Source organism: Uloborus diversus, chromosome 8 (genome assembly GCF_026930045.1).
Source record: "Uloborus diversus isolate 005 chromosome 8, Udiv.v.3.1, whole genome shotgun sequence".
NCBI lineage: Eukaryota > Metazoa > Arthropoda > Arachnida > Araneae > Uloboridae > Uloborus > Uloborus diversus.
The window spans coordinates 154,514,587-154,539,340 of NC_072738.1; the positions used below are offsets into that span (position 1 = coordinate 154,514,587).

Consider the following 24,754-nt stretch of genomic DNA (forward strand, 5'->3'; position numbering starts at 1 on the left):
TTTCACTTTGCCCCATCTACTTTGCCCAGCATGTACTTGCTTAATTGTAAAAAATATTCAAAATACAAATAAGTTAAATATTAACTAATAAATACAGCACTGAATATTAGAAGGTCTCAATTAATATGTTAAATGTTAATAAGAACTACTTTATCATTTTAGAACAACAAAAATAATTTGTTACTTGCTACAAAGTATTACAATACGAGTATCAGTGTTTCAAAATTGAATGTACTACCTTCTGTTTTTATCTCCGGTGGTTTTTTTTTTCCCGGACTGGAATAGACAACATGTGCTACTACATAATTAAAATAACACCAGATAGGTGGCGTAAAAGCCAGAGTAAAATATTTCACCATTTCACTTTTCCCTCCTATTTCACTTTACCCCACATTCCCATACTTTCTTAGACCTCAGAAATAACTCATATGAATTATATTCTTATACTTGTTACTAAATAAAATCAAAATAACATATTCACACAAAAATTAATTAAGAAACACATAAAGTCAATACCAAAATTTAATTATTAAATATCCTTTATTTTACATGATAGATTTTTACAGATATTTTTGGAACAACGAAATTTTAAAAACCATATCTGTCCCGTTTACGGCTTTTATTGCCTAAAATTAAAATGAAAATAAGAAGACAAAATTCCCAATTAATCCGCATATATACATAATAACCAATGATCGAGTAACGCTCCTGATGTCACCAACAATGAAACTCGCCCCACGGAAAGTGATATAATGCTCTTTTAAGATTTTTTTAAAATTAATCGTATTAATAAATTGCTAAATATTAATCAAGTATGAAGGGAAAGAAAAAAAAAACCGTGAAAGAGGGTTTGAGTTTTTTAGTTCTGATCACAGAAATACGATGGATTATAAATAGCAAAAACTTAATGCATTAAAAATAACAATTAATGCAGTAATATATCTGTAAGTTATCCCCTGAATGGTTATTTTTTACTACATTTCTACGATTCGACAACCAAAACGGTAGAATAATAGGCAGATTTTTTTCTATTTTTCAAAGTAGTAATTTTAATTTCCTACCTATCTATTTAAAATTCCATAATTTGTTGGTTTTTACTGTCCGTTGAAGCATGAGCAGGAGGAAATTCAAAGCGGCAGGTGATATCGTTAACATCAGACAAATCTGCAACATATGGCTACTCGCCATTTTGTTTTGCTTTAGAATAGAATAATTAAATTTTATTCAATGAATCTCATTTTTGTAACCTTGACTATTTTGAGATAAATCTACCTTTTTTAAATACTATTTGAACGAGGAACTTTTTCTGTTAGTCAAATAAGTTACTTGTAATGAATATTTTTTTAAACAGAATAAACATTTTTTTTCCAGAATATTCGAAGGTCAGAAAAATGGATAAAGTTCAGTACATATAAAAGACAACCACTCATCTCCAAATTTTAACAAATTTATAAAATAAAACTAGACTTTGAATTTACATGTTGAAGATTTTAAAAAGTTATAATAATTGCCACGTAATTTGATAAATAGAACTGAGAAGGTCGCTAGCTTTTTTCGGCATAGGCCTAACCTATGACAATAATTACAAAGTAGCTAGGATTTTTACCTCAACTTAATTTAACTTGATTTACTTACTTTTGACAAAAGTTAATCCATTACTGTGTTCTTTAATCTTCAAAGAAACATCCAATTTTACAGAATTTTATGTATTCGATCGAACAGAAGATCCCAAGGAAACTTCTAGCTCATTACATTATTCCGAGGTAAACACAGATAGAGGGCGCTCGAATTAGGTGGCATCAGCACTAAAATTAAATGGTACAGTTAACACCGGTTTGATGCCGTCAAATATTACGTTATATTAGCACGGGAATGGCACCGTGATAATATTACTGTTTTTGTACGTCGAATATAACGCACAAGTGACACTTAACACCGTCATTTGACCAATAACACGATTTCTGTACCAAATTTGAACATTCTGGTGCTACTGGGGATAGCTGCGGAGTCGGAGTCAATCTTATTTTGGGATAAAGGAGTCGGAGACGAATATCCAAAAATCGGAGTCATTCATTTGTCCTCCGTGTATAAATTTTTGCCAAAGCTGCGAAGTCAGAGTCGAAGTCGGGAGTTGGAGTCTGTTTAATTGTCTGGCACAGGAGTCAGATTCGGAGTCAGGTGCCCCTAAATTCTGGGAGTCAGAGGCTGGATTTTGGTGTCGAGCTATTTCCAACAAAATTTGTTTGAAGTAAATCTGCCTTCAAGTACGGAACCTACATTGACTTTGAGTTTCCCCGTAAGTGCTAATATTAAGGGATTTGACCTGTTCAAAATTGAACGGAAAATTGTTCAAATCAAAAAGATATTTTATATACAAGTTTTTCATCAAAAGCTTTTTCCTATAAAGTTTGTTTGAAGCAAATTCGCCTCACTGTTCGGAATTGCTTTGAATTTCCCCGTAGGCGCTAATGTTAAGTTTTTTTGAATTGTTCAAAATTGAACAAAAAATAGTTCAAATCAAAAAGTGAAATATGAAAATGAGGTGTCCTCGCTGTGATCTTTCGAACAAAAAAGTTTGTTCGTATCGGACGATTCATTCAAAAGTTATTGGGGGTGGGGTGGGGGCAGACCGACAGACATTTTTCCCCATCTCAATACCCTACTTTCCAATTTTTAAATTTTTGATATTTATTTAATTATTTTATTTATTTTACTTTTTATTTTATTTATTTTACTTTTTTTTGTTTTTTGCGATATTTTTAAGATGCATTAAGCCTCCTTTCATGCTTTTTTCTTCTTTTTCTGACTTTTACTGGGAAAGTAGGCTAAAAACTGAGCAAAGATTATGATAAACAAATAATTCACAGTCGGACTATAAGGTCACCCCTCGGGACATCTAGAAACTGACCTTATAAACAGAGTGACCTTTTACCCAATTCTTAAGATAAGCATGGATATAAGTTGCATAATTCTCTGTTAAAATTTAATACCTTCAAAACTATAAATATTAATGAAGTAATATTTATAGTTTACTTCTTTTATAGAAACTATAAATATTAAACCAGTCAAAATTAATAGAATCAGTAAATGAAATTATTTTAAATCTTTAATTTAGAATAAAATTGTACATAAGTATATTTGAACAAAGTTTTCAAGAATGTAAAAAAATGCAAGCTTGCCACAATGTTTCTAATTTTTGTACAATATTTTTTGATAAAAAATTTAAACTCTCTTATATCATTTTTAAAAATGTCTTATGACATTAATGCTCTGTTTTTTGTGCTTGTGTCAACACTTCGGTATCACTGTCGTTAACTCCAACTTCTACTGCCCTTTCTGCACTTTATATTATGCTGATGGAAAAAATTACTTTTCACAGATAAGGTATCGTGCACCACAAAAAGTTCTTGGAGTTGAATCCGTGTAAGATTGAAATCACCCAAAGAAAGTCAGACAAAACTGACCTCATAAGCGGTTACAGTGTTCAAGACCTAACTATATGTCCAATAATTCATAACAAAGAATCCCTATTGAATGAACTGGGACCAAAACAAAATGACCCTATATGCAGGGTGACCTTATATAGAGATCTGACTGTATTCGTATTTCATATGCTTGAACATTTACCGTATTTTCCTGCATATAATCCGCGCATTATCTGCTAAAAAAGGCAAAGTTCATGAGGTGTGGATTATACGCAGCCGCGAATTAACTGTGATTTTTTTCCCCCTTAACACCAACGCATTGCACCTCAATATTTTTACGGTAGGATTCACTGATCCAGACCTTATGCTGACTAAATGTTGTTTTTTTTACGGAGCATCATAAAAAAAACAACATTCCTCGCTGCCTGCCTATTTGTTGGTTATTTTATGTTGCTTGAATGTTCCTCTTGGCGATTCAGGTCATGTAGTATAAGCAAGATTACAGTGAAATAGGTAGCCATTTGCACAAGATAAGACCGTTTGCTCCTTTGTCTTGACTCTTTATTTCTCAAGTAATTAGTGTACTATAATCAAGATTTCAAGAAGAAATCATTATATTTTAGGTTATATTTCAGATTATTTAAATATAAAAAGTAAAAGACCTTCAAAGTAATTACTTTTTCACGTTTTTAGTTTAGTTGCTCAAATGTTATGTTTAATTCAAACTTGATCTTTTCACATCATATTATCCGCCGCCGCAGATTATATAAAGCTTTTTTTCTTCAGACCGATTTTAGGACCTGCGGATTATAGGCCGCCCGCGAATAGTACGCAGGAAAATACGGTAGTTTGTTGCTAATTTTCTAATTCAAGTTGCTTTTTTTTTGAGCAATCACAAATTGCTTCATTGCTTTTATTTGACTGTTGAATGATGTCTTTTGATTACTCCCCCATCTTCCTCTGCAGCACCACCATCGACCGGCCCCTCCCGATGCTCCAGGATGCATCGATATCCAACACGCACGCGTAATTACACATGAGCCTACATACAAACACACGTCTCACACACGCACACCTACACGCATGAACGCTTACACACACACGCTTACATACCTTCATACACACACACGAACGCCTACAGACAGGACCGGATTTGGAAGTTTGGTGGCCCCAGGGCAATGAAAGAGCGGAAGCCCCTAATCAGGGTTTGAAAAGATCATCATATTTTTGAAAATATCCGATACTTTGATATATGTCCGAATACTTTGATATATATGTATATATCCAATATTTTCAACCCGTGAAAGTTAAGATATTTTGTAAAAATTTTATTGTGGGGGGCCCCGGGGCAGTATTCCTACCTGCCCTCTCCTAAATCCAGCCCTGCTTACAGACACACAAAGGCTTATACACACACGCATGGGTATACACATACATGCGCTCGAAAATACATACAAACGCGAGTGTAAATACACTGTTAGCATAAAATATTATTTTATTTTATTTAGTTTTTATTCTCGGTCCACAGCCGATAATTTAAAGAAAATAATTTAAAGTTAAGTGTACCTACTTTAAGCCCAGTCTGGTAAAAGTAGAACCTGTCAACTAGTTGGTGCTAACACTTCAATCGACGATTCCCCCACGCCATAATTAATGGCGACTGTTTACTGAAACCATCGGAGATTGCATGTCTCAATGTGTCGATTCAGAAAAGTTGAGTTGTCACCTGATCGACTCGAATTAATTCCACTCGTTGACCGCACGTGCTATGGAGAGGAGTACGAAGATTCGCGGTAGTGGAATATGCAAATGAGTGATGGTCGAAGTAGAAGTTAGTGTGGTGACGTCATCGAGGCATGGAATCTCATTGGTTGATAAAACATATATATTGTAGCGAGTGGCAGCGATCTCTCTCTCGTTTTTCTTCTTTCAACTATCCCCAGTGGTTGGTTCTGAACGTGAAGCCTAGTCCGGCTCACGTGTAGGGGGGTTTTTCCCCGCGATGCTAGCGGGGGTTTTTTGTGGTATGTGATGTTTAATATTCCAAGTCCTGGAATTAGTGAATCCAGGTGAAGAACCTGTTGTGTTGTGTCCGGCCAATTAAAATGTCGGGGATGTGAGTTCCATGTGTCTACCTGTGATGTTCACCGATCTACGAATTGTGTAATGGTGCTTTTCATTCGGACATTCCTGAAGTGTGATTCGGCGGACCTTTTGTGAGTTTTCTACCTGATCCTTCGGAGTGGCAAGTGACTGCATCGACATCTTGGTGACATTTTTCTTTATATTTTGGAACCACTTTTGTTATGATATTTTGGGGGTGTATTTTATGGGGATGTTATTCTAGTCATATTTAATAAATGTATTTTTCTGAAACATGTTTTTTGCTTGTCTCCAACTTGACATTACACGGCCAGTTAATGTTGGCTTAGTTTAAATATCTTAACTTCTGGATTTTAAACTTAACTTTAATTTATGCCAACAAAGTGGTAGCAGAGCTCGGTCGAATGTCATTTTGGTTGGAGACAAATTTGCAAAAGTTTTCAGAATAATGGAAAGGGACTATCGAAACATTAAGAAACTTAACTCCTGCAATTGGGCAACATGGTCGAAAAATATGAAAATGGTACTGATAGAAAGAGATTTATGGGAATTAACCCAAACAAAATTAGAAGAAGGTATTTCGGCAGAAATAAAGAAACGGAGGGGCCAAGCAGTGGCGATTATTTACCTCAACATAGAGGATGAGTTAAAACAATTAATAGATGATTTAGACGATCCATATGCTGTATGGACGTCATTGAAATTGAATTTTGAACCTCCGTCTTTAGCCCGTGTTGCCGGATTGTGGGAGGAGTTTTTTTCTAGCAGAATTAATGAAAAAGAAACTATTGGAATGTTCGCGGCTCGATTGAAGTGTTTGCTCCGACAGTTGGAGGAGAATGGCTATAAAATGGATGAGAAATTAAAGGGATTTCAACTAATACGTAGTTTAGATCAAAATTTTAGGGGAATAGTACAAAATATTTATAGATGGGATGAAAGTAAATTTAACTTTTCAAATGTTTTGGATGAACTCTTAGCAGTTGAGGGGAGATTAAAATTTTTAGGAAATGAAAATTTTGGAAATAGTAGTTCAAGTGTTAATGCTTTTTCTGTTCAAAATAAACACCAGACTGGGCGGAAAGTTGAAAATGGAAATAAATTTGAAACGAGAGTTTGCTTCACATGTGGGAAAAAGGGGCATATTTCGGCTCGGTGTTGGAGCAGAAAACCAACTAATCAAAATAAAGGTAATCGTAATTTTGTCAAACAAAGTAATCCCCCTAAGGCTGGAATGTTTTGCACCATCAGTAAAATATCAGGAGTGCAGGCCAACAACACAAATTTGAAGGAGGAAATACCAGTATTTTTACTGGATACAGGTGCCACGGCACATTTCTGTAAAGATAGGGACTTGTTTTGTGAATTGAGGCCTGTTAAAAATACAAAAATGGAAGTAGCTGTGGGCAATGTAAATAGTCAAGTCGAGGGGGTAGGGAAAATTGTTTTCGAAATTAAAACAGATGGTAAGCTAGTAACCATCACATTGAATGAGGTCTATTATGCTCCAACACTTAGACGAAATTTGCTTTCCGGATCCAGGATAGACAGTCTTGGTTTTTCATTAAGGTGGTATCCTGGTAAAATATGTATTTTTAATAATGATGGTATCAAACTTTTTTCTGCATTTTTAATTGATAAATTGTATTTTGTAAAACCCACTTCATTTTTAAGTAATCAAAGTAGTGACTCGCCACCAAATGTAAATGTAACCGAGGTCAAAGGATTAGACCTGGAGTTGTGGCATGAACGGTTTTGCCATATTAATTATGACAGTATCTTGGAAACTGAAAAAAAGAACTGTGTCAAAGGACTTAATATAAAAAATAGAAACCGGCCAGATTGTGAGCCTTGTATTATTGCAAAGAAAAGAAGGTGTTCATTTAAGCCCACTCCAGGGATAAGGTCTAAAAGACAACTTGAGCTTCTTTTCATGGATCTAGCAGGGCCATTTCCGGTGGAGTCACTAGGGGGGAAAAGATATATTTTTTCCATAATTGATGATTTCTCAAGGAAGTCCACTATTTACTTTCTAAAATCAAAAGATGAAGCTTTTGGATATTTCCTTAGATACCAGAGGCATGTAGAGAGAGCCCTCAACAAGAAAATTTTGGCCATAAGGTCTGATAATGGGAGGGAATTCACAAATTCTAATTTTGAGACCCACTTAATTAAAGAAGGCATCAGCATAGAAAGAACCAACCCTTATACTCCCGAACAGAACGGGGTAGTAGAAAGATACAATTTGACATTAATGAATGGGGTTAGGGCAATGCTGAAAGACTCTGGACTAAAGGAAGAATTTTGGGCGGAAGCCGCCTTATGCTTTAATTATGTCAGGAATAGAACAGTCCTAAAAGAAAGGGGGAAAACCCCATTTGAGCTGTTCTGGGGAAACAAGCCTTCAGTAAGGCATTTCCGAAGGTTTGGATGTATTGCCTACAGAGGCATGCAAAAACAAAACCTAAAGAAATTTGACTCGAGGAGTAAGAAAGGCATAATGGTGGGCTACGCAACCCAAGCAAAAGGGTATAGGATTTGGGACCCAGAGCTAAAGAAAATTTTTGAAACTATTAATGTGGTCTTCAGGGAAAATTTAATTTGGGGGAAATCAAACTTGAATGGGAATGTAGACAATGATGATGATTATTCTTTTATTAAACCTATTAGTGAAGTTCTCTTAGATAAAGAGATAGATGAAAGAAAGGCTCCCACCCCTTGTGAGGAAATTGAATGGGTGAGGGATGCAGTAAAAAGAAAGACAGGGGACCGTACTGATATCTACTACTATGAAAAAGGAAATAAAACCAGGTTAAGGTCACCCAATGATGTAGAAAAATATTGTAAGAAGAATAACATTGTTTACAATCCTGAACTATTTGATTTCAAAAGTAAAAATGTGCCTTATAATCCTTTGTTTGATATTTTTAATTCCCCTAAGGAACAAATGGAACCCGAGCCAGAGGCAAATTTGTCAGAAGTGCTAATTCCCCAAAACTATAATCAATGCTTGAAAACCCCAGAAGTAAAACATTGGCAAGAAGCCATGTCAGAAGAAATGAAAGTGATTCAAGAAAGGGGGGTGTGGCAGTTAGTTCCCCAGCCAGTTGGTAAACCAGTACTTGGTAATAAGTGGGTCTATGACTTGAAGAGGAATGCTAAAGGGGAAATTGCCAGATTTAAAAGCAGATTGGTTGCGATGGGAAACAGGCAGGTGGCAGGAGAATCGTATTCTCAGGTTTTCTCCCCAGTTATCAATTTCTCCCTGATAAGAATGTTTTTCTCAATTCTGGTGATATTCCTGGGTTGGAGCCATTTTCAATTAGACGTAAAAAACGCATATCTTTATGCTGATTTGCATGAAGAAATCTATATGCGACAACCACAGGGTTTTGTAATCCCGGGAAAAGAAGACTGGGTATGCCGTCTAAAGAAATCGCTATATGGTCTCCATCAATCGGGGAGAAATTGGTACCTGGAAATTGATAAGGTTCTCCAAGGTCTGAATTTTTTGAAATTTAAATGTAGTAACTGTGTCTATACAAGAAACAGAAATGTGTTTTTATTGATGTATGTAGATGATATAATAATTTTTGGAAAAAATGAAATCATAATTCAGGAAACAATTCAGGATTTATCAAAACATTACGATATTAAAGAATTAGGGAGAACTAAAAAATTATTGGGGGTAGAATTTGAAGAAATCAATGGGGGAATTTTTATACACCAAAATTCTTATATTAAGACAGTTTGTGAAAATTTTGAAAAGTTTCAATACCCATACTCGACCCTCCCAATAGCGAAAGGTACAATTTTGTCTTTAGGTGATTGTCCAAAAACGGACCAAGAAATAAAAGAAATGGAGAAAGTACCTTATCGCAATTTATTGGGATGTTTGTCCTATATAGCAGGGAAAACTAGACCGGATATTGCATATACAGTTAATTTATTATCTCAATTTCAAGCAAATCCGGGTAAAAGACATTGGCAGTGTTTATTAAGACTTTTAGGTTATTTAAAATATACAAATTATTATAAATTAAGTCTATCTGCAATAAATGAAATTAAAATCAATGGTTTTTCTGACTCAGACTATGCTGCAAATAGGGACGATAGGATTTCGATGGGGGGAATTATTATTTACATTGACAAAGTACCTATTATCTGGCGAACATTTAAACAAAAGTGTGTTTCATTGTCCACCATGGAAGCTGAGTATATATCTTTGACAGAAGCAGCAAAAGAGGTGGTGTGGTTAAAAAGAATTTTAGAAGAAACATCACATTTTGAAATAGCTGGATATAAATTTAACGGGTCTGTAATTAATTGTGACAATATAGCTGCAATAGAATTTTCAAATTCCCCTATAGAAAATTCCAGAACAAAGCATATTGATGTCAGATATCATTTTTTGAGAAACTTAGTAGAGGAAAATACATTTGAATTAAAATATGTGAAAAGCGCAGAAAATCCTGCGGATACGTTTACCAAGCCTCTGACTCGGGGTACATTGAAAAAAATGTGCAAACTCATTTTTGGTAATTATGAAAATGTAAAAGTTTAATATTCAAATGTGTAAATTTTTCAATGTTTCTCAAAAGTGTTTAAAAAAAATTTTTTTTTAATTGTTGTTTGAAATATGTCAGTTTTCATGTCGTTTTGAAGTGTATCGTGCTGTGTAACCGAGAAGGGGGGAATTTGTTAGCATAAAATATTATTTTATTTTATTTAGTTTTTATTCTCGGTCCACAGCCGATAATTTAAAGAAAATAATTTAAAGTTAAGTGTACCTACTTTAAGCCCAGTCTGGTAAAAGTAGAACCTGTCAACTAGTTGGTGCTAACACTTCAATCGACGATTCCCCCACGCCATAATTAATGGCGACTGTTTACTGAAACCATCGGAGATTGCATGTCTCAATGTGTCGATTCAGAAAAGTTGAGTTGTCACCTGATCGACTCGAATTAATTCCACTCGTTGACCGCACGTGCTATGGAGAGGAGTACGAAGATTCGCGGTAGTGGAATATGCAAATGAGTGATGGTCGAAGTAGAAGTTAGTGTGGTGACGTCATCGAGGCATGGAATCTCATTGGTTGATAAAACATATATATTGTAGCGAGTGGCAGCGATCTCTCTCTCGTTTTTCTTCTTTCAACTATCCCCAGTGGTTGGTTCTGAACGTGAAGCCTAGTCCGGCTCACGTGTAGGGGGGTTTTTCCCCGCGATGCTAGCGGGGGTTTTTTGTGGTATGTGATGTTTAATATTCCAAGTCCTGGAATTAGTGAATCCAGGTGAAGAACCTGTTGTGTTGTGTCCGGCCAATTAAAATGTCGGGGATGTGAGTTCCATGTGTCTACCTGTGATGTTCACCGATCTACGAATTGTGTAATGGTGCTTTTCATTCGGACATTCCTGAAGTGTGATTCGGCGGACCTTTTGTGAGTTTTCTACCTGATCCTTCGGAGTGGCAAGTGACTGCATCGACATCTTGGTGACATTTTTCTTTATATTTTGGAACCACTTTTGTTATGATATTTTGGGGGTGTATTTTATGGGGATGTTATTCTAGTCATATTTAATAAATGTATTTTTCTGAAACATGTTTTTTGCTTGTCTCCAACTTGACATTACACGGCCAGTTAATGTTGGCTTAGTTTAAATATCTTAACTTCTGGATTTTAAACTTAACTTTAATTTATGCCAACATACACACACGCGCTTCACACGCTCGTCATTACGAAAAACATAATTTGAAGTCAAGATGCTAAAAATTCAAAAATGCCGAAAATTCAATTTTTTTGTAGTAACTTATCTAATAATTTGAATGAGAAATTTTTGCAGTGAATTTAGAATTTTGAATGAGTTTCAACTAAAAAATTGATTTTAGGGAGATGTTCACAAACAGAAAACTTCTGCTCAAGGTAAAGAAGACAAGAAGTTGTTGGAAACTATGAATCTGACAAGTAGAAGATTAGAAGTTTATCAGCAAGTAAGTTTTATCTGTTAAATAACTTGTTCAGCAAAGCATCTCTCAATTGACCACCATTTCTTGTATCAGAAATCTGTTCATAATGTTGCTAGATTCTTAATGCAGGGTATGTAATCTATGTCTATAAATTAATGGAAACTTTAAAAAGAAGGAAAAAAACACTCATTGTAGTTACCTAGTTTTATTTTCTTTTACTTATACATTATTTAATCATAATAACTCATTTTAATGTACTTACTGTTCATTAAAATAATCCATCAGTGTTGACTGATGAAGTTGTTGCTTACTGAAAATAACTGTCTTTTAATGTGCTTCAAGCTTTAAATTCTGGGTCTGTTCTACCTATAACGAATGTTTAATACTGACAAACGTTCTTCAGGCAAAATAGAGTAAGTAAAGGTAACTCTCCGATTTATTTCAACACAAGTAAATAATATTAAATGTTGGGCATATCACCCCGTCTAGTCATCAGTGGGACAAATAACCTGTAATCAGGTGGAGCATGTAGCTTTTTCGGCAAGGTTATAATCGCACCATCACCTCTTGTTTAAACAGCAATCCAATGTGGCTGCAATTAACGATAATAGACTCTTTAGTGATATTCTCCTTCTGAATAAACAGATTATTTAACAGAGTACTGGAACGCTCGTTAATTGAACAAAAGTTCTTAAAAGTAATAACTTAGGTCAAGCGTTCAAAGTATCGCTCTTATCTTTCACTTTGCTATAAATCTGATAATACCTCGAAAAAGTCGCTCGCAATGGCTGTAGTGTATGCATAAAACTTCTTTACTCACAATTGCTCTTGAAAATTTAACACTGACACACTCTGTTGCTGAAATCGTAGAATACAGTTACTGATGCGTTTTACCTGATCAGTGTTGACTGATGAAGTTGTTGCTTACTGAAAATGACTGTCTTTTAACGTGCTTCAAGCTTTAAATTCTGAGTCTATTGTACCTATAACGAATGTTAAATACTGACAAACGTTCTCCAGGTATTAAAATTTTTTCTGCCGTGCTGGATGGAGTTTGATTCATAATGATTGGTACTAGACAGAGTCGCAGAAAGAAATATTCTTTGAATGACCAGAAGTGAGGAGCGAGATTTCAAGGAAAAATGACTATCACACAGCATTCTAAGTCTAACGCTAGTTTCTAAGATCCAGGGTTGGCCAGATTGGACCCAATTGGGTTGGACCCATTGGGTTTTTTTGAAAAAAACCCATTTAAAAAAACCCATTATTTAACCCACTTTTGGGTTTTTAAAAATTTTCTGAGAAGTTTTTTAAAACAATTAATTTAAATACTTTCACAATTTAAATTTCTTTTTTATTTGTTCTTCACCACAGACAATGGACATAAAAAAGGAATTTTGAACTTTAATAGTATTTCTTAACTCTTAACGGCATTAAAAAAATACTTCAAAGATTTTAAATAAATATATTTAACCTTTTCTTTAACTGGTCAATAAATAACTCAAATTTTCTGGACTAAGTCCTGTCACGTCTGATTTTCTCGATATTTGTATATTGTACAGAAGAAACTACGCTAGCTATAAGTCTTTCATGTGAATTATTTTCTGCAAACCAACATGTCACAAATCTCAAATAAACAATGTATATGTTTTAGAAATTAACAGGTTTTTCAAACGGTCGAACAGAAAACAGAATAGGATGTACAATACTTTCATTATCTTACAAAAAGTTTAATATTTCTTACTCTGTACACAGAAATAGAAACAGTCTACATAAAGTTCAAAGAAATGTCTTGATTAAGCTGAATTCAGTAAAAAGGGATTTAAACTACTTTGACGTTCTACAGTAGTTTTGCATAACAAAATGAAATACAATAAAGTAAAATGCAAAAAACGAATGTAGTAATTAAAAACGAACAATAGATTTTATCACTCTAGAAGTAACTTTGCCCTAACTGTTGGTAATCATGGAAACTAAAAAATCTTAAACTTCACCATTCTTGGGTTTCGTTGTCTTTTTTACTTTTCTTCAGAAAACGCTGAATTTTCCAGTATTTTTACCCCGAGACAATTTTTGTGCTTTGTCCATATACTTACACTACAATATGCTACAAGCACCCCATTTTCCCTAAAAAAAAGACAAAAAAACCCAAAAAACCCTGGATCCATGGGCTTTTTTAAAAAAACCCGGGTTTTTGCCAACCCTGCTAAGATCCGATAAGAAAACTGAATTTTAGAAAACAATTTTTGAGTGACTAGTTAACCGGGGTAAAAATAAATTTGGTGACCAGTAAAAGAGGATCATTTTACATTACTGTGAATGAGATCTTTTCGGGACCGAAGGAAAACGACGACTTAAGCGGAGTGACCATTTAAATGGTTGACTACTTATTGAGGTTTTACTGTATTTAAAGTTTAGTATTTGAACTTAGTAATGATTGAAGTTTTGTGGCTGAACAGCGACACTGAGTTGTTTCCAGGATTTTAAAAGGGTATTAAAAAGTTTGTTATAAAAGTTAGGAATCGAGTTTTTGATGAAGTGAAAACGATTTTATGTTTGTGTTTTTATTATCTAATGGAGTGCTTTCCAACAAGTGTATTGTTTGCCAGATTTTTTTCGGATCTTAGATTGAAAGAAGTTTCTTCAAAGAGTAAATATTTATGAAATGTTGTGCTCCATAAACGAAACTTAGTTTTTTGTAGATATATCACATTTTTAAACTATTAAAATCAACTAAATTTAAGCTGAATTTGTAGCAATCACCGTAGCTTACCATACAAGTGTCCATCATTGAATTTGCATCTATGTTGCTGAAATGAAAGCTCTTTTTTTACAGAAAAGAGAAAAATGTACTTAATTTATCAATCAATAATGGTTTGCTTTTACAATAGTGATGTACACCTGATAATTATCGTTTTCATTTTTCAAAAATAACTGATGAAAGAAAAGGAATTTGTTGCTACACACCAAGTTCTGTACCAATTGCTACAATTATCATAAGATTTGAAAATGTTTGGAAGTTTATGCAATTTTTTTCAAAATGAGATATTTTTAGAAGTATAATTATAGTTTGTGACCAAATTGCTTTTTAAATTATTCTTAATCATCTCTTTTGAAAACTGTTGAGCTTTTTATTTTGTTATTTGGTGAGTTCCCTCCTTTCAGTTTGGAGCCTAAAACTGTTGCCTTTTTCTTTCTCCTGGGGGAAAAATTCTGTTTATTTTCTAAACAAAAGTACTATAGGAATGTACAGTTTCCTAATAATTTGCTGATAGTTTGTTGATTGAATGAAACTATTAGAAAAGTAAGAATTTGTTTTTAATTAATCAACTAGATATTTAAAAATAACAATGAAGGAAAACTTTTATTTAAACTTTTTTATGCAGATAGTTTTTTTTTCTTTTTTCATCCAGTCATTTAGTTTACTGATATATATTTCAAGATGTTTTATTAAAAAAAAAACACTTATTGGCAACAAATTAACTTTGATATATTTTTAATTAAAAGTTGAAAATGAAAATACTTTACAACCTCGTTAGTTCAAATCTCATGAGAAGAAAGAAAAATTTGAGATATTGAGTTTTTGAGTTATCTAGTTTTTGAAAAAAAAAAAAAAAGAAGTAGCTCTCACAGTTACACAAACAAGCATTCAGGCCTAAGAGAGTATCCAAGCGAATGTGAGGTAGTGAGAAGCAAAGGGATGCAAGTGGCAAAATTAAAAATTTGGAGATAACCAATACAAATGGTAGGTGAACCTCTCCTCTGTCTTGAAACAAGAGATAGTACTAGTAGCCCTGGTAGGTGCTGCTGTACAGCATGATTTAGAAAAAAATTTCAAGGAAAGCCTTTAAATGCGTTTTGATCAAAACTTAAAATGGTCTACTTGCATCCCTTTACTTCTCACTGCCTCATGTGATGTCACTTATTTTTATTTTTTATTTTCAGGAGTTTGATCTTTTGAACTATTCTTTAAGCAGTGCTCGTATCTTTTTCCGAGCTGATTTGACTGCAGAAGAAGAGAAAGACCAGAAGAAAGGTATGTTATTATATAGAGACGTACCGAGTAGCACTTTCGCCGAGTACCGAGTACTCGGCTTTTTACTACTCGGCTGAGTACCGAGTTACCGAGTACTCGGCCTTTCACTACTCGGCCGAGTTACCAAGTACCAATTATGTTTTATGAAGAACCACCGACACACATGTGATGAATTTTGAACTTATTGGAATAGTAGTATAGACCTCCTTGTCCATATAATAGTTTTTAACACTAAATTCCTGCTGAAATTCAATTTATGCATTGTATAAACAATTTTGTTTGTGTCAAAAATTTTACAAAAAAATTATTTTTAAAATTAAAAATAAATAAATAAAAGGTATGATTAATCAAGTTGGAATTAAAACAAATTTATACCAATCAATTATAGTTTTAGTCCGCAAAACATAAATAATTTTAATACAACAAATGTGCAGGAACACTGCAGACATGTGTTTCTTCCCCCCCCTGTTACAAGGAACATCTTTTTCAGTGCATAACATGTGAGCTAAAGAATGTTAAGACATTCGACAAAAAAATCTGACTTTTGTCAGATGCCTTTAAATCCACGAGCTCCCATGTTGTGCATTGAAAAAGGAATTCCTTGCAATGCCAAAACACATGTCTGCAGTGTTCCTGCACTGTGCTTTTAACATTGTTTTATTTCCTTTTATTTTTTAAGCAAAGGTATTTTCATAATTTTTTATAATTAATTTTTGTTTGTAACAAAAATCCATTTTCAACATAAAAATTCCATATTTTCTATACTTTTTTTTGCATAATTTTACATAAATAATTTTTATCAACTTTGAGGACATTAAAATAAAGATTTATTTCATTGAAGCATTACAAACTTCATTATTCTCAAAATTCAAAATTTGACTTATAAATTTTAATTGTAAATGTTTGCAGAACATAATGCTTGCTCTTTTTTCTATAAATTTTAGTATCTGCCTTGGACAATATTCAATTTTTTGCAACTACTCGGTATTGGCCGAGTATCTGATCAGAATTTGGTCGAGTAGGCCGAGTACTGAGTAGTTACCGAGTACTCGGTACATCTCTATTATTATAAGTTGCATGAGTTGAGTTCTAATTGGAGTAGGCAAAATTGACTAATGCCCTGCACTTCTGATGCAAACAATATTTTTTAAATTAATTTTTGTTGCAGAAAAAAGTTTAGAGACCTTATAGTTTGAAAACACCTCATGTATGTATTGTCCGATACTTGGTGCATGATGATGTCACACGCTATGACACGCCCAAATTATCGATACATTTTTAATGAAACTAGTAAGCTCAACAATTGGAGCATGATTAAAAATGCTGTTTTTCTGAAGAAATATATTTTAAAAAAATTTGGAACTTTCAGTAGAACATACAAGAAGCCTCAGACCTTGGGCATGGCCTGAGGCTTATCACCTTAAATTTCAATTATTTGTTATCGATGCATTTTTTATGAAACTAGTGAGCTCAACAATTGGAGCATGATTAAAAATGTTGTTTTTTCTGAAGAAATTTATTCTTAAAAAAAAATTGGAACTTTCAGCAGAACATACAAGAAGCTTCAGACCTTGGGCAAAGCCTGATGCTTATCACCTTGAATTTCGATTACACACCCTTAAATTTTTAGTATTTCTTATATTAAATATATTTGCAGAAGCTCCTTTTAATGCCTATGAAAGCCGAAAATTTCGCTGTAAATTTTGCATTATATGGTTCTGTACCCTTCAGTATTTAGGTGCTTAACCTTTTGAAACGATGCTTGAAAAGTAGTGTGCTTGAATTTCATTTTGAAAATTACATAGAAAACCTGCTGAATATCTTGATACCTGAAAGTTTAAGTGTTCATGAAGTATATTCCTTCTATGTGTACTTTGTTCTTTTGTACAAGGGCTTTTTTATTTCAAAGCTCAATTGGTCGTCAAATGAAAATCATGGTAAAAAGGAAAATTTTTATTTCAAATATTTAGTTAGATGCATTATCCACCTACTTATCTACATAATAACCACCCTAATTGCGACATTAATCATAGCATGGTACCAACTTTCCAATGCTCTCACCATAGAAGATAGCCGCTTCAGGGTTCACACTAGGGAGAAAACTTAGGTGAGATTTCCCCACCTGACCAAAATTTTAAGTGGGATTTTTAAAATTTAAGTCAGAGTAGGGTGTTCAGTTTAGTTTATTCCTTGAGCATTTTAGATAAGTATTTATTTGAACAAAATATTTGCATATCATGTAGCACAAAATTTACTGAATAAGCAGCATCAAAAGAGAATTTTTTTATTTATTTGTTAGTACAAAGGTGCACCTTATTATTTTAGTGATATTGACTAATTTTTTCAAAAAAATAAGTTGACATTAAATTCTTTCTTAATGTATGTTACATAGGATATTTTATTTAATCAGTTACTTACGAAATAGTGTGCTAAAGAAGAGCTCTGAATTTTTCTAAAAATTGCCCGATAAAGAAAACAAAGTCCAAAAATTGGGATCTTACCAATAAAAGGTTTTTTGGTGCAAAATGGAATTAAAATTCATTTTGTTTGATGCAACTAGGAGCAGAATATGAACTCAAAGTTACAAAAGTGTTTGAGGATTCAGTAAACCAAAAATATTATGGAAAAGTTGTGGGAAGGTGGAAGAATACCCACTTCCCACAACTTTTCCAACTATTGGAAAAGTTGTGAGAAGTAGGCCATCTCTCTCCCTAGTGCAAATCTTGCACCTAGCCTATTCGCTACACTGGTCTGCAGTTTGTCGTCTGAGCCATCTTTTGAGGTAGTTTCATGCAAGATGGAAATTAGAAGGAGCCAAGTCTTAGTTGTGGAGGTTGGACAGCATATTTGAAACCCATCACAGAATTTGCTGTTCTGTGTAACATATTGTATACTAATGAGCATCGACTTGTAGCGCATGCGCGGTTGCCAATGCTTTGGCTGGGAAAGTCAGTCCATGGAGTGTGAATAAAACAGTTAGACGTTCATATTACTTTGTCCTCCTTATTTTGGTATTATCATTCCACACACGTTGAAGAACCCAACCCTGGATGTTTTCTAACTATATAACATGGTGGCAGCTCACGGAACAACAAAGTGGAAATTGATAACAACCTGTTAAGTGCGCTCAACAAATCTTGATTTGGACCTTGCAAAACTGTAAGTAGAATTTTCTTATTTCGAGATGGAAGCCAAATCGCCTACAACATTATGCTTGGACGGTAACGTTCCAGAAAATTGGAAAAAGTTCAAACAGAGATTTAATTTTTATCTAGAGGCAACAGAAAAAACAAATAAGGCGGATAAATTAAAAGTAGCATTGTTGCTAACATGTATGGGCGAAGACTGTTTAGATATTTTTAATAGCTTTGGATTAAGCTCCGCGGACTCTGAGAAATACGACACTGTACTAAACAGTTTTGATAATTATTTCGCACCGAAGAAAAATACAGTTATAGCCAGATACAAATTTTTCAATTGCGTTCAGGGGGAAAACGAAAGTGTTGATTCTTTCGTGACAAATTTAAAGGTTTTGGCTAAAGATTGCGATTTCGAAACGCAGGAAGAAAATTTAATTCGAGACCTTTTAATTATTGGCATAAATGATGTGGCGGTCAAAGAAAAACTTTTGATAGAATCGGATCTAAATTTAGAGCAGGCCGTGAAATATTGCCGTGCTAAAGAATCGAGCACCAAGCAAATTCAACTAATGAGTCATGCGTCTTCGGTCCTTGCAGTAAAAGAGAAAAAGAATTCAAGCGCTTCTTTAGCTATTAACAAGCGTGCGTCATCGAAAAAGAAAAACATCGTGGATCATTCCGAGAGTGAAAGAAAGGCGGAAGTAAAAAAGAAATGTTCAAAATGTGATTCTTATCATCGCTACGGGAAATGTTTCGCTTACGGAAAGCGGTGCTACAAGTGCGGTAAAGAAAACCATTTCGCTAGTGTTTGCAAGAATAAAAAGATAAATTTAGTGGATAATACAGATGACTCTGATGAATATGAAACCGATAGTAATGAAATTAGTGTAGCATCGGTTGTTGACAGAATCAATTCCGAGTGGAAAGAAAAAATACATATTAACACCACTAAGGTATCTTGTAAAATTGACACGGGTGCGGAGGTCAATATTCTTCCACTATCATACTTTAAAGTAATTAAAAGAACTGAAAATATTAAGAAGACTAGTAAAATTTTGAGATCGTATACAGGACATTCTTTAAATGTCATAGGAACTTGTGAATTTTTGTGTAAATATGGCGATAAAGCTGAAGTCTTGGAATTTTATGTTGTTAAGCAAAATTCGAGTATTTTAATTGGCTTGAGTTCTTCTGAAAAGTTAGGATTTATTAAAAGAAATCAAATAATTTCAGTTGTTGAAAATGTTGATTTGTTCAAAATGTACAATGATGTTTTCACTGGCAGTTTGGGTAAACTTTTGTATACGTATGACATAAAATTAGACAAAAATGCAGTTCCAAAAATTTCTGCACCTAGAGTTATACCAGCGTCTTTAAAGGGAAAAGTTAAGGCAGAGATTGATAACATGGTGTCAAAAGGGGTACTTGAAAAAGTTACTGTACCAACAGACTGGGTTAACCCTATTGTTGTAGTACAGAAACCAAACAAAGAAATAAGAATTTGTATGGATCCCAGAGGCTTAAATAAGTATATTAAAAGAGAGCATTACCCAATACCAACCCAGCAAAGTCTTTTTTCGGAATTGGAGGGAGCTAAATTTTTCAGTGTCTTGGATGCCTCAAGTGCATTTTTACAAATTCCTCTAACAGAAAAAAGTTCTAAATTGTGTACCATTGCCACGCCTTTTGGACGCTATAAGTTTTGTAGATTACCGTATGGATTAAGCAGTTCACCTGAGGTGTACCAGAAAACTATAGAAAATATATTTATTGATATAAATGGTATTTTAATATACATTGATGATATACTTGTGTTTGGGAAAACTCAAAAAGAACATGATGCCAAGTTAAAAGCTGTTCTAGATAGAGCTCGAGAGCATGGTTTGAAATTATCTAAAGAGAAGAGTAAAATTGGAATGGATTCTGTTAAATATTTGGGTTTTGATTTATCGAAGAATGGACAGTCTATAAATGAAAACAAAATTAAAGCTATAGTAGAATACGGCACGCCAAAGAATAAAGCAGAACTTCAAAGATTTTTAGGTATCATTACATTTCTAGGAAAATTTATACCAAATTTATCTGACAGAACAGGTATATTAAGGAAGTTACTTGGAAAGAATGTAGAATTTGTATGGAGTTCAAATGAACAAAGGGCGTTTGAAGACTTAAAAAAATGTGTTACAAACTCTCCTGTTTTGTCTTTCTACAACAAAGATAAACTCTCCACAGTGTCTGTAGATGCAAGTCAATTTGGACTGGATGCTGGTTTGATACAAGAGGGTCACCCAATTGCATACGCGTCATCCTCATTGACAGAGACACAACAACGTTACAGTCAAATAGAGAAAGAACTGTTGGCAATTTTAATTGGTTGTAAAAAGTTTCATTATTTTATCTTTGGAACTAAATTTTTGGTTGAAACTGATCATAAGCCTCTAATAGGTCTATTGAAAAAGCCTATAGATAAGTTGTCCCCAAGATTACAGCATATGGTTTTAGAATTATTTAAATATGATTTTGAACTAAAACATGTACCAGGTAAAAAATTATATATCGCAGATGCATTGTCTAGGACACCGTTGAAAGGTAGTGAAGATACTAGTTTTTTAGAGGCAGGAGCAGCAGTTGTTCATACAGTCCTATCAGCTACTGATGAGAAGACTGAAGTTCTAAAGATTGCTACTAGAGATGATCCGGAGCTAATTTTAATAAAAAAATACATTGAAGAAGGTTGGCCGCAAAGTTTTAAACAGATGCCTGAGAAAACTAGAAGCTATTGGGACAAGAAAGCAGAACTTCACTGTTACAACGATTTAATATTTCTGGGAAATAGATTAGTAATTCCCACAAAGATGAAAGCTGAAATTTTGCAGAACATACATTCAGCCCATCAAGGGATAACATCTTGCATAAACAAAGCTTCAAAAAACGTATATTGGCCAAATTTTTGTGAAGATATAAAAAAATTCATTAATGCATGCACAATTTGTCAACAACATCAACGTGCTAATGTAAAAGAAACTTTACTACCATACAGTATACCAACACTGCCATGGGAGGAGGTAGCTATTGATTTCATGTATCTACAAAAAACAGACTATCTTTTATGTGTTGATTACCATTCCAAATTCATAGAAATTAAGAAATTGACAAAGAAAACAGCAGAGCCAGTTATCAATGCACTGAAACAAATTTTTAGGACACATGGTATACCACGCAGGTTGCATTCTGATAATGGTCCACCGTTCGATAGTAGACTTTTCCAAAATTTTACTAAGTCGTATGACATAGAGCCTGTAACATCGTCACCTAAGTATCCAAAATCAAATGGAATGGTAGAGAAAGCTATTGGAACGATGAAATCAATTTTACTAAAAGTTATTAGAAGCAAAGGAGATCCCAACCTAGCAGTACTGGAATACAACAGCACTCCAAAATCCAGTTTGTTATCACCGTCAGAAATGCTTATGGGACGGAGACTTCGAACTGTAATGCCACAGAAAACATCTCTTCTCACACCAAAGTTCCCAACAGATGAAACAATAAAGATTTTAAAAAAGCAGCAAAATAAACAGAAAGAATATTATGACAGATCAGCTGTAAAACTGTCAACTCTAAAGAAAAATCAACCAGTTTTCGTACAGCTAGGGCACCGAGATTGGGCTCCAGGGACAGTTATAGAAAAGTTAAATACACCCAGATCTTACTTAGTGAAAACAGCGGCAGGAAGTGAACTTAAAAGAAATAGAATTCACCTTAGACCAGATGAGAGTAAAGAAAACATGGAGTTGGATGTAGATAAGGAAAAATTAAAATCACCATCCACCCAAATAGTAAGGGAGGATTCATCTGAAAATCCAACTGAGACTCTGCCTGATAATGTCTCAACCCCCAAACGAGAAAAACGCATAATAAGAAGACCCCTCAGGTTCCAGGACTATGTTTAAAAAAAAAAAAAAAAACTTTTGACATTTATTTTTCTTGAATATTTTAGTATTTTAGTATATGTTTAAATTGTGATTGTTTTAGTAATTTTTGCACTTATTTGTCTTTATCATTTTAATCTTTAGTGCATGCTTAAATTGTGTTTGGTTTAAATCAATTTTTTTGTTTAAAAAAAAAAAAGGACGTGTAACATATTGTATACTAATGAGCATCGACTTGTAGCGCATGCGCGGTTGCCAATGCTTTGGCTGGGAAAGTCAGTCCATGGAGTGTGAATAAAACAGTTAGACGTTCATATTACTTTGTCCTCCTTATTTTGGTATTATCATTCCACACACGTTGAAGAACCCAACCCTGGATGTTTTCTAACTATATAACATTCTGGAGTCTCTCACTCACAATGGTAAAGAGTAACTTTTTCTCACTGCTCGCGTACATCATAATGTGAGAGGTCTGTGCCTCTTTTTTCTGTATTTCCTTCACTTACTTGGCCTCAGCTGATTTCTCCATTGTAAAGCAAGCTTGTAGCAGGGTTGGCCGAATTGGACCCAATTGGGTTGGACCCAATGGGTTTTTTTGAAAAAACCCATTTAAAAAACCCATTATTTAGCCCACTTTTGGGTTTTTTTAAATTTTCGGAGAAGTTTTTAAAAAAATTTATTAATTTAAATACTTTCACAATTTAAATTTCTTTTTTATTTGTTCTTCACCACAGACAATGGACATAAAAAATGAATTTTGAACTTTAATAGTATTTCTTAACTCTTAACGGCATTAAAAAAATACTTCAAAGATTTTAAATAAATGTATTTAACTTTTTTCTTAAACTGGTCAATAAATAACTCAAATTATCTTGACCAAGTCCTGTCACATCTGATTTTTTCAATATTTGTGGATTCTACAGAGGAAACTAATCTAGTTAAAAGGCTTTCATGTGAATTATTTTCTGCTAACCAACACGTCACAAATCTCGAATAAACACAAGGTATATTCCAGATAGCTGGATTCAATAAAAAGGGATTTTTAAACTACTTGAGGTTCTACAGTAGTTTTGCATAACAAAATGAAATACAATAAAGTAAAATGCAAAAAAAAAATGTAGTAATTAAAAACGAACAATAGATTTTATCACTCGAGAAGTAACTTGGCCTTAACTGTTGGTAATAATGAAAATTATAAAATCTGAAACTTTACCATTCTTGGTTTTTTTGTCTTTTATACTTTTATTCGGAAAATGCTGAATTTTAACTTGTTTTCCAGCTTTTTTTACCCGAAGACAATTTTTGCACTTTGTCCATATACTAACGCTACAATATGCTACAAGTATCCCACATTTTCCTTAAAAAAAACAAAAAACCCACATTTCTTTAAAAAAAAACAACTTTAGTTGGGGTTTTTTTGGGTTTTATTTTAAAAAACCCAAAAAACCCTGGGTCCATGGGCTTTTTAAAAAAAAACCCGGGTTTTTGCCAACCCTGGCTTGTAGTCTAGTATACCTAACACAATGGGTGGGTCTACTAGAACACATCTGCCCATAGAGCAACCAGATTTTCATGATAGTTTTCATTTCGGGACAATTAGGGTTTCGAAAAGAAAAAAACCCTTGTACTACCATGTGTATTTTATAATGTGGTGAAATTTGTTTGTATCTTTCAGACTCTTGATGATGTTGAAGTTGCTTGCAATATAGGGACACTAACCCAAGAGCATTGTTGATTCATTGAAAATACTTCCACTAATTCGCAACTTTGATTTATAAATTAGAAGTATTTCATGACATGTTTGGGATGAAAAACTGCGAGGAAACTGAATCATGACAGATGTACATAGATTTATGTATAATTTGTTATGAGTGAATCGTAAGTCCCAAGTATTTGTACTGGATAATGAACACTGATATGGTGTTTTTGCGCCATTTACCTGTGACAAATATTCATGAAATTATATGTGTTTTGTTATGAAGAAATATGAAAAAACAAATGTACTAAATAAATTTATATTTTGATACTCTTTGTCTTTAACTTTCACAAATATTCATCCCAAAATGTGCACTATTGGCTAACTAAATTTAGCATTTTATATGATAAACTGAAGAGTATTAAGGAAATCAATGAAACATAGCCGCCTGCCTTGTC

General features: G+C 33.7%; 1 protein-coding gene across 1 annotated transcript in view; it reads left to right on the plus strand.

Annotated features, from left to right (window-relative positions):
* Positions 1 to 24,622, plus strand: part of LOC129228693 (WASH complex subunit 4-like) — a 91,438-nt gene extending 66,816 nt beyond the window's left edge. The window contains exons 18-20 of the mRNA XM_054863377.1: positions 11,418 to 11,519; positions 15,441 to 15,531; positions 24,276 to 24,622. Coding sequence (XP_054719352.1) covers positions 11,418 to 11,519; positions 15,441 to 15,531; positions 24,276 to 24,283 — 201 coding nt within the window. The 3' untranslated portion in view covers positions 24,284 to 24,622. The remainder of the gene's footprint in view (positions 1 to 11,417; positions 11,520 to 15,440; positions 15,532 to 24,275) is intronic.
* Positions 24,623 to 24,754: the final 132 nt, after the last annotated feature.